A 16,636-nucleotide genomic window follows, 5' to 3' on the forward strand; every position below is an offset into this window, starting at 1 on the left:
TAATAGCAGAAATATAGAAAGCGGACTTATGTGGTCAGCGAAAAACCCTACTAAAATATCCACGCTGAATATCCAAGAACCCCCGTACCGACTAACGGTATGGGGGGAGAATATCAGCCCCCTAAGAGCTTCCAGCAAAATCAGGAATCACATTATGAACAAGCTGGACAAAAAACAGAATAATACAAGTAAACAAAAAACAAGAAAGCAGGACTTAGCTTATGTTGCAAAAATCAGGACCAGTAGACAAGAGCAACCAGACAAGGACTGATTACATGGATGCCAGGCAATGGACTAAGACTCCAGGAAGTTTAAATAGAAACACCCAGAGTCTTAACGAACAGGTGACTACCAACCTGAGGAAAGAGAATCCAAGAGCCATACCGCGAGTGACCACAAGAGGGAGCCCAAAAGTATAGTTCATAACAGTACCCCCCCTTTAAGGAGGGGTCACCGAACCCTCACTACGACCACCAGGGCGATCAGGATGGGCAGCGTGAAAAGCACGAACCAAATCGGCCGCATGAACATCAGAGGCGACCACCCAGGAATTATCCTCCTGACCATAGCCCTTCCATTTGACCAGATACTGAAGCCTCCATCTAGAGAGACGAGAATCTAACATCTTCTCCACCACATACTCCAACTCGCCCTCAACCAAGACCGGAGCAGGAGGGTCAACAGCAGGAACCACAGGCACAATGTACCGCCGCAACAAAGACCTATGGAACACATTGTGAATGGCAAACGACACAGGAAGATCCAAACGAAAAGACACCGGATTAAGGACCTCCAAAATTCTATAAGGACCAATAAAGCGAGGCTTAAACTTAGGAGAGGAAACCTTCAGAGGGACAAACCGAGAAGACAACCAAACCAAATCCCCAACACGAAGTCGGGGACCCACACCGCGGCGGCGGTTGGCAAAACGCTGAGCCTTCTCCTGTGACAACTTCAAGTTGTCCACCACATGATTCCAAGTCCGCTGCAACCTATCAACCACAGAATCCACCCCAGGACAGTCAGAAGGCTCAACATGACCCGAGGAGAAACGAGGATGAAAACCAGAGTTGCAGAAAAATGGCGAAACCAAAGTAGCGGAACTAGCACGATTATTGAGGGCAAACTCAGCCAATGGCAAGAAGGTCACCCAATCATCCTGATCCGCAGAAACAAAACATCTCAAATAAGCCTCCAGCGTCTGATTAGTTCGCTCCGTTTGGCCATTAGTCTGAGGATGAAAGGCAGACGAGAACGACAGATCAATGCCCATCTTAGCACAAAAAGATCGCCAGAATCTGGACACAAACTGGGATCCTCTGTCAGACACGATATTCTCAGGAATGCCGTGCAAACGAACCACATTCTGAAAAAACAAAGGAACCAGATCGGAAGAGGAAGGCAATTTAGGCAAGGGCACCAAATGGACCATCTTGGAAAAACGATCACACACCACCCAGATGACAGACATTCCCTGAGACACCGGAAGATCTGAAATGAAATCCATGGAAATGTGTGTCCAAGGCCTCTTCGGGACGGGCAAGGGCAAAAGCAACCCGCTGGCACGAGAACAGCAAGGCTTAGCCCGAGCACAAGTCCCACAGGACTGCACAAAAGCACGCACATCCCGTTACAAGGAAGGCCACCAAAAGGACCTAGCCACCAAATCTCTGGTACCAAAAATCCCAGGATGCCCTGCCAACACCGAGGAATGAACCTCGGAAATAACTCTGCTGGTCCATTTATCAGGAACAAACAGTCTATCAGGTGGACAAGAGTCAGGTCTACCAGCCTGAAATCTCTGCAACACACGTCGCAAATCAGGAGAAATGGCCGACAAAATCACTCCCTCTTTAAGAATACCAGCCGGCTCTGAGACTCCAGGAGAATCAGGCACAAAGCTCCTAGAGAGAGCATCAGCCTTCACATTTTTCGAACCAGGCAGGTATGAGACCACAAAGTCAAAACGGGAGAAAAACAATGACCAACGAGCCTGTCTAGGATTCAGGCGTTTAGCAGACTCGAGATACATCAGGTTCTTGTGATCAGTCAAGACCACCACACGATGCTTAGCTCCCTCGAGCCAATGACGCCACTCGTCAAATGCCCACTTCATGGCCAACAACTCCCGATTACCAACATCATAGTTCCGCTCAGCCGGCGAAAACTTCCTGGAAAAGAAAGCACATGGTTTCATCATAGAGCAACCAGAGCCTCTCTGCGACAAAACAGCTCCTGCACCAATCTCAGAAGCATCCACTTCAACCTGAAAGGAAAGTGAGACATCAGGCTGGCACAAAACAGGCGCCGAAGTAAACCGGCGCTTCAGCTCCCGGAAGGCCTCAATGGCCGCAGGAGCCCAATTAGCGACATCAGAACCTTTCTTGGTCATATCCGTCAGAGGTTTAACAACGCTAGAAAAGTTAGCAATAAAACGACGGTAGAAATTAGCAAAACCCAAAAACTTCTGAAGACTCTTAACAGACGTGGGTTGAGTCCAATCATGAATAGCTCGGACCTTAACTGGGTCCATCTCCACAGCAGAAGGGGAAAAGATAAAACCCAAAAAGGAAACCTTCTGCACTCCAAAGAGACACTTTGAGCCCTTCACAAACAAAGAATTATCACGCAAAACCTGAAACACCATCCTGACCTGCTTTACATGAGAATCCCAATCATCAGAAAAAACTAAAATGTCATCCAGATAAACAATCACAAATTTATCTAGATACTTCCGGAAGATGTCATGCATAAAGGATTGAAACACCGAAGGAGCATTAGAGAGCCCAAAAGGCATCACCAAGTACTCAAAATGACCTTCGGGCGTATTAAATGCAGTTTTCCATTCATCTCCCTGCCTAATGCGCACAAGGTTGTACGCACCACGAAGATCTATCTTGGTGAACCAACAGGCACCCTTAATCCGAGCAAACAAGTCCGACAATAGTGGCAGAGGGTACTGAAATTTAACCATGATTTTATTCAGAAGCCGATAGTCTATACAAGGTCTCAAAGATCCGTCTTTCTTGGCCACAAAAAAGAATCCCGCACCAAGAGGGGAAGAGGATGGACGAATATGTCCTTTCTCGAAAGACTCCTTTATATAAGAACGCATCGCGGCATGCTCAGGTACCGACAGATTAAATAATCGTCCCTTAGGAAACTTGCTACCAGGAATCAAATCTATAGCGCAGTCACAGTCCCTATGAGGAGGAAGAGCACTGGACCTGGACTCACTGAACACATCCTGATAGTCAAGCAAAAACTCAGGAACTTCTGAAGGAGTGGAGGAAGCAATAGACACCGACGGGGAATCGCAATGAATTCCCTGACAACCCCAACTTGACACAGACATAGCCCTCCAATCCAGAACAGGATTATGAGCCTGTAACCATGGCAGACCCAAAACGACCAAATCATGCATTTTATGCAGAACAAGAAAACGAATCACCTCCCGATGTTCAGGAGTCATGCACATGGTCACTTGTGTCCAATACTGCGGTTTATTCTCCGCCAATGGCGTAGCATCAATTCCTCTAAGAGTAATAGGATTTTCTAAAGGCTCCAGGACAAAACCACAGCGCCTGGCAAACGACAAGTCCATAAGACTCAGGGCAGCACCTGAATCCACAAACGCCATAACAGGGTAGGAAGACAATGAGCAAATTAAAGTCACAGACAAAATAAATTTAGGCTGTAAGTTACCAACGGCGACAGGACTAACAAACTTTGTTAGGCGTTTAGAGCATGCTGATATAACATGTGTAGAATCACCACAGTAAAAACACAACCCATTCTGACGTCTATGATTTTGCCGTTCAGTTCTAGTCTGAATTCTATCACATTGCATTAAATCAGGCGTCTGTTCAGACAACACCGCCAAAGGATTAGCGGATTTGCGCTCCCGCAAACGCCGATCAATCTGAATGGCCAGCGTCATAGAATCATTCAGACTTGTAGGAATGGGAAAGCCCACCATCACATTCTTAATAGTTTCAGAAAGGCCATTTCTGAAATTTGCGGCCAGAGCACACTCATTCCACTGAGTAAGCACGGACCATTTCCGAAATTTTTGGCAATACACTTCGGCTTCATCCTGGCCCTGAGAAATAGCCAGCAAAGCCTTCTCTGCCTGAATTTCAAGATTGGGCTCCTCATAAAGCAATCCGAGCGCCAGAAAAAACGCATCAATATTCGCCAATGCCTGATCTCCTGGCGCCAATGAGAAAGCCCAATCCTGAGGGTCGCCCCGCAAGAGGGAGATAACAATTTTAACTTGCTGAGCTGAGTCTCCAGACGAACGAGGTCTCAAAGATAGAAACAATTTACAATTATTCCTAAAATTCCTAAATTTAAATCGATCTCCAGAGAACAGCTCAGGAATAGGAATCTTAGGCTCTGACATAGGACTACTGGTAACAAAATCCTGAATGCTCTGCACACGAGCAGCAAGCTGATCCACACTAGTAATCAGAGTTTGCACATTCATGTCTGCAGCAGAGTTTCAAGCCATTCAGAGGTAAAGGGGAAGGAAGAAAAAAAAAACAAAAAAAAACTCAGAACTTCTTTTTTCTTTTAATCCCACTTCTGCAATGCATTAACTATTCAGTGGCCTGGCATACTGTTGTGATCCTAATGGCAGAGGATCTCAGGGTCTTCAGCAAAGTCTGCAAACATAAAAACTAGCTCTTAGGGAGGTGGTAACTGAGCTGACCACATACCTGATCCTAGCCCACAAATAATAGCAGCCGGGGAACGTGCCTACGTTGGTTCTAGACGTCTCGCGCCAGCCGGAGATCTAACTAACCCTTTCAGAGAAAATACAGACCTCACTTGCCTCCAGAGAAAGATACCCCAAGGTAGATACAGGCCCCCAACAAATAATAACGGTGAGGTAAGAGGAAAGGACAAACGTAAGTATGAACTAGATTCAGCAAAGAGAGGCCCACTAAATAATAGCAGAAATATAGAAAGCGGACTTATGTGGTCAGCGAAAAACCCTACTAAAATATCCACGCTGAATATCCAAGAACCCCCGTACCGACTAACGGTATGGGGGGAGAATATCAGCCCCCTAAGAGCTTCCAGCAAAATCAGGAATCACATTATGAACAAGCTGGACAAAAAACAGAATAATACAAATAAACAAAAAACAAGAAAGCAGGACTTAGCTTATGTTGCAAAAATCAGGACCAGTAGACAAGAGCAACCAGACAAGGACTGATTACATGGATGCCAGGCAATGGACTAAGACTCCAGGAAGTTTAAATAGAAACACCCAGAGTCTTAACGAACAGGTGACTACCAACCTGAGGAAAGAGAATCCAAGAGCCATACCGCGAGTGACCACAAGAGGGAGCCCAAAAGTATAGTTCATAACAATTTATAGGACATATATTTTTAGCGTAGTAGCGAAGGGACGAACATAACTCATTCATTCACATCATCGTACGGTCAGCTGAAGATATCCAATTTAATATCGGCCAGATGGATGATGCTACCCATGCCATGTTTCATCTCTATAGAAAGAAAAAAATATCGATAGGAGACCTGATGACAATATCTCCTGCCTGGGACCTCCAGGGGCGAAGAGATCCTGAAAGTTGGGGATCGCATCCCACAACCAGCCCCCACAAGAATTCATCAAGTGGAAGTATGAGGGTGTTACCTAGATCTAATAAAAAGCAGATTTGAGGTTTGTGTATTTTGTCAGTCCTGGAAGGTACAGCTTGATGTGGGTCCTGTCCTGTTTCCTAAGGAGTACTTCTCTACGCTAAGCTCTGATCCATTTCTTTGACATCCGGTTTAGTACTTTTCTTTCATTATTTATTTTTTTCAGATATAAAATTGAATGTTTTATTCCCATTTTGTATCATCTTTCTATATTTTCTATAAACATTGCCTACATTTCTGGATGAAATATATAACATGTATTAGCTCTTTTCCTCTTGCTCTGTAAACCGCACCCCTGAAGCCATACGCTACCTGTAACGGGTGACCAATCGGCCTGTATAAACGATTGATGGTGGCAACTAGTTATTGCATAGCTGGTAGTGACTGTACCGGGGTATATGTATGTATATATATATATATATATATATATATATATATATATATACATATATATTCCATGCATTAGAATCGGAGGTGCATATACCATACGCTCACTGTGAGTTCCCCAATAACTGGTTTAGTACTGGAAGCAGCAGCGGCCTCGTCCATTACTCGTTAGTCAATTGCGTAATCGTCCTGATGATTGGAGGCAGCAGAGTTACGTCCCCGTGACAAACTGGTGGCAAAAGGTGAGATCAGTCTGATCTCTCCGGTGTTATCCCTGACCCCACTGACCTTAACCCTTTAACCCCTGTACAGGGATCTGAACTTACACAAGGGCACCTGAGCTGGGGCCACAGAGTAGCTGCTGAATGGAGGATCCAAAACACTGATGTCACTCTGATAACACACTAATGGCACACTGATCCAAAAGACCGGGGTCACACTGGCGTATTAGGCCTGTGATATGCTAACGACACTTGCCTCAATCTCTGCTGCGAGCGTGTGTCGAGTGTCAGCACTCTGTGCTCCGATGAGAATTTTCACACAGAGAAATTCATACACAATACATACTGTACCTGGTTTTGTCATTGATTTATCTGATCCTGACATGGATTCTGTAGACAGAAAAGAACATAAAATCTGCAGGTCAGACAAATCTGTAAAGTACTGAACATTTCACAAATCCACATGTAATCAAGTAGAGAGGTCGGGTCACTTTTGGACACAACATACAAAGAGAGCAATCACTGGAGAAGGACACCATGGTTGGAAAAATAGAAGGAACAAGACGAAGAGGAAGACGAGCAACCCGATGACTAGATACTAGCAAGACCCTGGTGGACCTATCTAGGCTGCACAACATCGATCTTCCTTCAGATCATTCATCCATATAGTCATCATGGCTCAAGATCGAGCGGAAGGCCATTGAATAATAATAATATTATACAATTATTGCTCTGATCGCTATAAAAACAACTTAAGAAAATAATCTCGGCAGAACAATTAACCAAAAAAAGATTTTGTTAGAAGTTCTTCGCTTTTCAAATTTTTTTTAGTTATATGTCTCCTATATACACATAATAATAATACGCACATAATACATTTCTTTCTCTCTATAATGTGAAATTCTACCGCATTACCCTTAATCATTCTCCCTGCTACAAGATGTAGATCATTTTGTTAGATAACACTTCCCTCCTTCTGAGTGAATTTCCATAAATCGTCTTAAGTGAAATTAAATATACTCACCCGCATTGGAGATGGATGGAAATAAACTCCAAACTGCACAAAGGAGCAGAATCATCACCGAGAGACAAGACATCCTGAAGGATCAGATGAAACTGTTGTCAAATCTTTTCAAGAAAGCTTAAATACTCTCCACAAATGTCTCCTTAAATTCTCCAGAAATCTAAGCCGGCCACATGTTTGGCAGGAAAGCTGATAACTTATTAGGTTCCCTCGGGTAATAATCACTTTCCATTTCACCCCACCCCTCTTATGGTGCACTATCTAATGGCTAATCAGCACATGATCGGTAGGATTTCCGTCTATGTCTCTTTCTCTTCACCCCTCATTGCATTTTTCCCTATACCTTTTTGAAAATTTCCTCCCCAGTTATAAACTCTGATACTCATCTTTGTTGAAAAAGTCACATTCTCAGGCATTTAATGGTGCAAGAAATATAATTGAATATCGTTGAATGGCACCATGCAAGGTTCCTTCAAATAACCATAAATATCATTAAATTTGTCACAGGGGAACTGAACGTGGCAACACCTATTCAGAAATTTGTAGATAAACAAGGACTCCTGGACAGGGGCCAAGGAATCAGCTGCTGACCGGTAGAGCAAGCTGGCAGTAAGAAAAGTCGTCACACTGGGTTGCTACCAAAAGATCAGGTCAGGGACAAAATCAGAAAGCAAGTGGGTGGTCAAAATACAAGCTGAGGTTGCAAAACAGGATAGACAAAGTAGCACAACAGAAGCAATGGATTAGGGTTGTGACCAGGTCTAGCTGAACTAAATAACTGGCAACCAGAGCCCCGTACATTACCAGTTCACTGTAGCAAAACACTGGTGAACAGGAAAGGGACACCTAGTCTCAGTTACAGTTATATGAAAAAGTTTGGGCACCCCTATTAATCTTAAGCTTAATGTTTTATAAAAATTGGTTGTTTTTTTTTGCAACAGCTATTTCAGTTTCATATATCTAATAACTGTTGGACACCGTAATGTTTCTGCCTTGAAATGAGGTTTATTGTACTAACAGAAAATGTGCAATCTGCATTCAAACAAAATTTGACAGGTCCATAAGTATGGGCACCCTTATCATTTTCTTGTTTTAAATACTCCTACCTACTTTTTACTGACTTACTAAAGCACTTTTTTGGATTTTGTAACCTCATTGAGCTTTGAACTTCATAGCCAGGTGTATGCAATCATGAGAAAAGCTACTTAAAGTGGCCACATGCAAGTTGTTCTCCTGTTTGAATCTCCTCTGAAGAGTGGCATCATGGGCTCCTCAAAACAACTGTCAAATGATCTGAAAACAAAGATTATTCAACATAGTTGTTCAGGGGAAGGATACAAAAAGCTGTCTAAGAGATTTAACATGTCAATCTCCACTGTGAGGAACATAGTAAGGAAATGGAAGAACACAGGTGCAGTTCTTGTTAAGGCCAGAAGTGGCAGGCCAAGAAAAACATCAGAAAGGCAAAGAAGAAGAATGGTGAGATCAGTCAAGGACAATCCTCAGACCACCTCCAGAGATCTGCAGCATCAACTTGCTGCAGATGGTGTCACTGTGCATCGGTCAACTATACAACGCACTTTGCACAAGGTGAAGCTGTATGGGAGAGTGATGCGAAAGAAGCCGTTTCTGCAAGCACGCCACAAACAGAGTCGGCTGAGGTATGCAAAAGCACATTTGGAGAAGCCAATTTCTTTTTGGAAGAAGGTCCTGTGGACTGATGAAACCAAGATTGAGTTGTTTGGTCATACAAAAAGGCGTTATGCATGGCGACAAAAAAACACAGCATTCCAAGAAAAACACTTGCTACCCACAGTAAAATTTGATGGAGGTTCCATCATGCTTTGGGGCTGTGTGGCCAATGCCGGCACCGGGAATCTTGTTAAAGTTGAGGGACGCATGGATTCCTCATAGTATCAGCAGATTCTTGACAATAATGTTCATGAATCAGTGACAAAGTTGAAGTTATGCAGGGGATGGATCTTTCAGCAAGACAATGATCCAAAACACCACTCCAAATCTACTCAGGCATTCATGCAGAGGAACAATTACACTGTTCTGGAATGGCCATCCCAGTCCCCAGACCTAAATATCATTGAACATCTGTGGGATCATTTGAAGAGGGCTGTCCATGCTCGGCGACCATCAAATTTAACTGAACTGGAATTGTTTTGTAAAGAGGAATGGTCAAAAATACCTTCATCCAGGATCCAGGAACTCATTAAAAGCTACAGGAAGCGACTAGAGACTGTTATTTTTGCAAAAGGAGGATCTACTAAATATCATAATGTCACTTTTCTGGTGAGGTGCCCATACTTATCCACCTGTCAAATTTTGTTTGAATGCAGATTGCACATTTTCTGTTAGTACAATAAACCTAATTTCAAGGCAGAAACATTACTGTGTCCAACAGTTATTAGATATATGAAACTGAAATAGCTGTTGCAAAAAAAACAATTTTTATAAAACATTAAGCTTAAGATTAATAGGGGTGCCCAAACTTTTTTATATAACTCTATCTTAGAATTTAAACAACCATATTGTCATGGGTGTTATGATCCGGTGACTTTGGAGCCGCATGAAACTTTCTCTGGAGTAGGTGGAACCTGTACTGACCGCAAACCCTGAACTAACACCGCAACTAGAAGTAGCCGTGGGGTGTGCCTAACAAACCCTAGACACCTCGACACAGCCGGAGGACTAAATACCCCTATAGATAGAAATAGGAATACTATCTTGCCTCAGAGCAGAACCCCAAAGGATAGGCAGCCCCCCACGAATATAGACTGTGAGTAGGAGAGGAAAGACACACGCAGGCAGAAAAACAGAATTCAGCAAAAGAGGCCACTCTAGCTAAATAGGGAAAGATAGGACAGAATACTAAGCGGTCAGTATTAAAACCCTTCCAAAAAACAAGAAAAAAACAATCCAACAAGACTGAGAAGATACTGACACAATCTAAGCTGGACAAAAAACAATGAATAGCACTGAATTATTAAGCACACAGCATGTGTGCCAAAGAAACAAAAACCAGACACTTATCTTTGCTGAATTTGGTAGCAAGGCAGAGGAACCAAGCAAGGACCAACACCTCCAAAAACAATGGACAACTGGCAAGGACTAATGAATCCTGCAAGCCTAAATACCCCAGTCAGAACTGCAATCAGCAGATACACCTGCCCAGGACTGCAACTCAGGGACAACTGCATTACCACCTACAACCACCGGAGGGAGCCCAAAAGCAGAATTCACAACACATGGGGTACCGTGACAGAGAGAAGCCAGAAGAATGCAGCGTCTGATTTCTCCTACTCCTGCACTGATTAGAAGCGATTCACCTTCATATTAAACAGAGCAGGTTTCTTTTAGTAGTGCAGGGAATAATCTGCTCTGTTGAGGGCTCCTGAAAGCTTTCCTGCATTAAGGCTCTCAGCTGTGCACTGTTAGCCACTCCCATCTCCTATATAAACTGGGAACTGGCTAGCACTCATTGTCAGAGTTAGCTTTTGCTGCATGGCTGGAGGCTGTTGGTGGTTATTATTGGAGAAGGATTTTGGTGGATTTATCTGTGACTGTTGCTAGGTTTTGAGTATGTGATAATTCCCTTTCTTCTCCTACTTTGGTTGAACTCAATACTCCTCTCCCCGGTGTTTACCTCTGTTGTTTGTGTGAGTATATTTATATGATTGGTATTTTTCATTATCCCTGTAAATATTACCTTGTTAGTCTGGTTGGTGTATAACGGTACACTACTAGACCCCTCTTCCCTGGTTACAGACTGAGGGCGAATTCTGTAGCTAAGCAAGGTACGTGGCCCAGGCGTCTTCACCATAAGAAGTAATGCAGGGAACAGGGCGAGCTAGGGCACCTATAGCGTTAGCCACAGGGAAGGAGCCCCTGGTCCCAGTACACCCAGCAATAGCGTTGTGACACATATGCTGCCTTTAACCATCAGTATGGGTGGTATTAGTGCGGTGCCATCTAGTGACCAGTGCAGATGTAGTAACAGAATGTTCATACATGGATATGACCACATATAAATCATTACAATAAGAGTCTCTGCAAGCATAAAACACCATCTGCAAATGTAACTCCACCATAATTATAGCTCATGCACCATTTTATCCTTGGCTGCTTCTATGTGACTCAAGAACATCAACATCAACCAGGTGCAGGGCGTTGACCAACTCCTGAGACTCATAACCACCAGCAGGAGGTTAAACTTCCTCCATGACCATTCCTTTTTAACATTTTAAAGCTCCATGGCTTATTTCTTATTTCTGCCGATAATGTCTATAAAGCGTTGTGGAATTAATGACTCTATATAAATATGCAAATTGCCTCTTCTGAGAAAAAGAGGACTTAAACTCTATAGCGCCACCTGTTGGAAGTATCGATCCTACAAGTCACAATCAACCCTTTAACAAGTCGTGCAATATGACTTAGGATAAAAGCCAAATCAGTATCTCAATTCGCAGACACGGTGTTTTGGGCTGTTGGCCCTCGTCAGTGCGAAGCATGAGAACTGATTTGGCTAGGTGAGAGGCTCTGGACTGGGGTCACGTTTCTCCTTATGGAGGGTGACATACCAGCTGACTTGTCAAGATAAGGAGGCTTATTCGCCGTGCAATGCTCCTCTGGGAAATTAAATATGCAAATTGCCTCTTCTGGGAAAAAGAGGACTTAAACTCTATAGCGCCACCTGTTGGAAGTAGCGATCCTACAAGTCACAATCAACCTTTTAACGAGTCGTGCAAATAAATATATTAACATATAAATATATATAAATATATAAATATATCGTCTATATAAATAAGTATAAGAGAGAAGAAGAAGAGAAAGGGAGAAGATACAGATTATATATTAGAAAAAAACTTTTTGATAGTGAGGGTGATCAATGAGTGGAACAGGCGGCCATGAGAGGTGGTGAGTTATCTTCCAATGGAAGTCTTCAAAGAGAGGCTGGGTAGTCATCCGTCTGAGATGGTTTAGAGAATCCTGCATAGAGCAGGGGGTTGGACACGAGGACCCCAGAGATCCCTTCCAACTCTAACATTCTATGATTCTATGATTCTATGCTCTTCTTCTACATTATTTCAACAAAAGTCGGAAATCCTCTACTTTTTTTTAACGGTAACCGAAACTCCATTTTCTTGGAATCTATGTTGTGTTTTTTTTTATGGTGTCCTAAATCTCTGTGCTATTGCTTCCATGGTATGTAACCAAATAAAACAAACCATGATGAATTCCTTCTTCAGTGCCCCTACTAAAAAGGTACTAAGCAACAATCCACGTAAATTTGACCCTGCCTAATATCCACCAAACAAAAGGATGAACAGGAAGCAAAGATAAGCAGTTTCAATATCAGTCTTAACCTTCAGGGCCCATTTTGTTAAATTAACACACCCATGATATTATGGAATCAAAATAAGTAGATGTAAAGGAGCATTCTAACACTGAAATTGTGTTATTAACAGAAGACCCGCTGGAAAAGACAGATGACAGATCAAATGATGCTCAAATGGTTCTTCTTCAGGTCATAAACCTAATGGGCATATTGTTAAATCAGCCTGTGATGCTGAGTCACTTCTCTCGGCCAAACCGTGACATGGAATAGTCCGGAGTCCGAGGTCTAAAGCCAGCAAGGTACATCATAAACCGAAGAAAGAGAAAAAGGCATAGTAAGTCACAATACCAAGAGGATAGCGGAACAGAGCAGGAGTGGTTAAACAGATGGATGGTCAGAACGAGGTCCAAGGTCAGGCAACAAAAGAACAACAAACAGAACGCAAGGCACAGAGAGACAAACCACACAGTAGCTGAATGTACATCTGGCAGAGATCTGGGAGTGGCAGCCCAGTTAAGTAGTCTGGCATTATCTGGGATAATGAACACCTGGAGACAGCCAGCACCTCCCAGTCTCAGATTGGACAGCCGAGGTGTTAATCACTACACTGACATCTCAGCATGCTCCTGCACCAGACTGGATGATTGAGCTGTTAATAAAAGTACTGACAGCTTCAGCATGCCCTTGTACCAGATTAGATGGCTGACGTTTCAGTAACTGCATCCCAGACACACTGAAGGGTGGAACCATGACTCAGCCAATAATGGACAACTGAACGGCTGTTATCAATCACTGACAGCAGCATGTAAGGTGTACCATCCCGGTGGTGCGTCCATCGGACCTGCTGGAGGTCCCTGAGACTGAAACTATAAAAGTTTGGTATTGCTGTAATTGAACCAACGTGAAGTTTCAAGTTGCCATATCATTTTTAACACATGGTTAATGCCATTAAAAGAAAACCCTAAAAAAATGTGCAGAATTGTGATATTTTTTCCACCATTTTACCCCACTTGGAATTTTCTTTCCTGTTTTTCAGTACATGGTAAAATGGACATCATTCAAAACTCCAGCTTGTCTGGTGAAAAAACAAACCCTGATGTAGAAGGAAAAATAAAAAAATAAAAAGTTATGGCTCCTGGAAGAAGAGAAGGGACAAAACGAAACTGTGAAAATTGGCTCATCATTACAGGCTTAAAAATATTACTCAGAAATGTAGCAAAATTATTACAACCACATCCCTACGGTGTACGGATCCCAATCCAACAACAAGGCACTCCTACGCCCCCACACACTCACCATAGATTAGATCATGACGAGCCAAACTGAATTACAATGAAAACGAAAGATTCATTATTGTCAGATAAATACACAAAGGAAAACTTAGGTTTAGCAGAATTTTATAAGAAATTCTTGGTCTGTAAATTTCAGGAAATATTCGGTCAGTGAACAACAGACTGAGCAGATGGCTATCATCTAGACGAATCAACAGCAAAGTATCGGTAAAAAACATCAATACAAAAAAATGACTCCAGCTCAGTGGTGGGTGCTCTCCATGAGACCCCTATTTTGATTAGTATGTTGGGCTCCAATACTGTTCTGTTCTCCACGCTAATCCATAGCAATAATGTAGTAATAATACACACACACACCCAAAAGGGGCACATTTGGGCTTTTCTCTTGTGTGGGCATCATCATCACTAATGAACAGTTTCCAGTTTACCGACGACACAATGATAGCGTCTATATTGATATTTTCGAGGTTCTTACCTTTTCATTTACTGCCGTTCCTGTTGTGCAGGGCTGTGGAGTTGGTAAGCCAAACCTCCGACTCAGACTCCGACTCTGACTCCTCAATTTCCATGACACCAACTCCACCAAAATGGGCTCCGACTCCACCACGACTCTGACTCCACAGCCCTGCCAAGGCTGTGGAGTCGTTAAGCCAAACCTCCAACTCCTCAATTTCCAAGACATAGACTCCGACTCCATCAAAATTGGTTCCGACTCCTACTCCACGACTCCGACTCCACAGCCCTGCTGTTTTGTGCACCTTTTGCCCCAGCTTGTCTTTCAATTTATCAATGCTTTCGTCTGTTTAACTCAATGGCGCTGATGTTTTGCGGACCTCGGCATGTGGAGCGGTGCCAAGCTCTGTCGGCATTATTGGACACCTACAAACAGTGCTTTATGACTGATAGTTTGTAGGTAGAGGAGCCTGGCACCAGTATGGGCCTATACAGGTTTAGGGGCAATGTGTCAGCCATGACGACATTGGAAGGCACAGACAAGAGGGCATAATAGATAAAGGATTTGAGGAACAGTGAAACTGTGATCACATATAATGGCGGAGGGACCTGCTGTATGTGGTGCAAAGCTGCAAAACTGGCTGCAACCACCGTGAGACAAGACAACAGGCTGGTGGCAGCTCTGCAAGTTGGTTTAAGTGGGGCTATAGCAAAAAGCAAGCACTCAGAAACAATGACTCAGAAACAACAGTCACTCTTGTGCCGCCCGTCTTGATGTGAACTCCACAGCTGAAGATTCCCGGCTAGTGAAGGACAGTCCGGCTCTTCTTGGTGATCTTGTGCTCTGCTTACCAAAAAGAGTCGGCTATTTTGGATCCCTAATGGGTCCCTATTAAATATTTGATTGCCCTATGACTATATGCATGCATCTCAACTGTGCAGGAAAGTCACAGATCCGGGGAGATGTCGGGCGGCATGTCCCTCTTTAAACTCTTCATGGCCTTGAGATTTTCCGGTTTTGCGCTTTTGTTTTTGCTCCCCTTCTTGCAATCACCATAACTTTTTTTTTTTTTCCATCCGTATGGCCACATGAAGGCTTGTTTTTTTGTGGGACAAGTTGTACTTTTGAATGTCACCATTGATTTTACCTTATAGTGTACTGGAAAGAAAATTCCAAGTGGGTTCAAATTGCAAAAAAAAGTGCAATTTCAGTATTTTTTTTTTGTTTACCATGTGCACTATGGTAAAACTGATCGGGCAATATGATTCTCTTGGTCAAGTACGAGAACGCAGATACCAAACCTGTATCATGATTTTTTTTTTTTTTTTTTTTAATTTAAGTGGTCAAAAAACATTTTGGAATTTATAAGAAAATGTTATTTTTGCTATATCGCCATTTTCCGAGACCCATAGCGTCTCCATTTTTTGGGATCTGGGGCTGGATGAGGGCTTATTTTTTGTGTCCCAAGCTAATGTTTTACTGAAAACGATTTGGGGACGATATAATGTTTCTCTTATTAAATTTTATTGCAATATTGCGGCGACCAAAAAAAAAAATGTAATTCTGGTGTTTTGATTTTTAACAATTTGATTACCGTAATTGTTTTTATATTTTGACAGATCGGACATTTCTGAATGCAGCAATACCATATATATATGTGTATATATATTTTTTTCATTGTTTTATTTTCACCAGGGCAAAATGGGGTGAGTTAAACACTTTTGTTTATTTTTTTTTCATATCTTTTAAAACTTTTTTTATATACGTTTTACTGTGGTCGATAGTCCTCCTAGGGTATGTGTCCACGTTCAGGAAACGCTGCGTTTTTGACGCTGCGCTGAGCCGCAGCGTCAAAAACGCAGCGTCCAGATGTTACAGCATAGTGGAGGGGATTTAATGAAATGCCGTCTCCACTGTGCATTAAAAAACGCATGCATTTTTCCCGCAAAAACGCACATGCGTTGTGTTTTTTCAGAACGCAGCATATTGCTACAATGAGCAAAAAACGCAGGAACACCGCAGGTGACCTGCCAGTGACCTCAGGTGCATTTTTGGTCAGGATTTTACCTGCATAAAATCCTGACCAAAGCCTGAAGCAATCCTGAACGTGGACACATACCCTCAGGGAACTTGAAGCTGTGATTGTCTTATCGCCTGTGCTATACATAGCAGTAATCACGATCCGTTCCCCTATGAACACAGAGGAATAGGTTCTGGCACAATATCAGCAGTTTGAAA

At 42.9% G+C, this 16,636-nt stretch overlaps 1 protein-coding gene across 1 annotated transcript in view; it reads right to left on the minus strand.

Annotated features, from left to right (window-relative positions):
- LOC143788852 (uncharacterized) overlaps positions 1-16,636 on the minus strand; it is a 38,674-nt gene that overhangs the window by 15,488 nt on the left and 6,550 nt on the right. The window contains exons 3-4 of the mRNA XM_077278765.1: positions 7,306-7,338; positions 6,633-6,671 (exon numbers count right to left, since the gene is read on the minus strand). Coding sequence (XP_077134880.1) covers positions 6,633-6,671; positions 7,306-7,338 — 72 coding nt within the window. The remainder of the gene's footprint in view (positions 1-6,632; positions 6,672-7,305; positions 7,339-16,636) is intronic.

Source organism: Ranitomeya variabilis, chromosome 8 (genome assembly GCF_051348905.1).
Source record: "Ranitomeya variabilis isolate aRanVar5 chromosome 8, aRanVar5.hap1, whole genome shotgun sequence".
Taxonomy (NCBI): Eukaryota; Metazoa; Chordata; class Amphibia; order Anura; family Dendrobatidae; genus Ranitomeya; species Ranitomeya variabilis.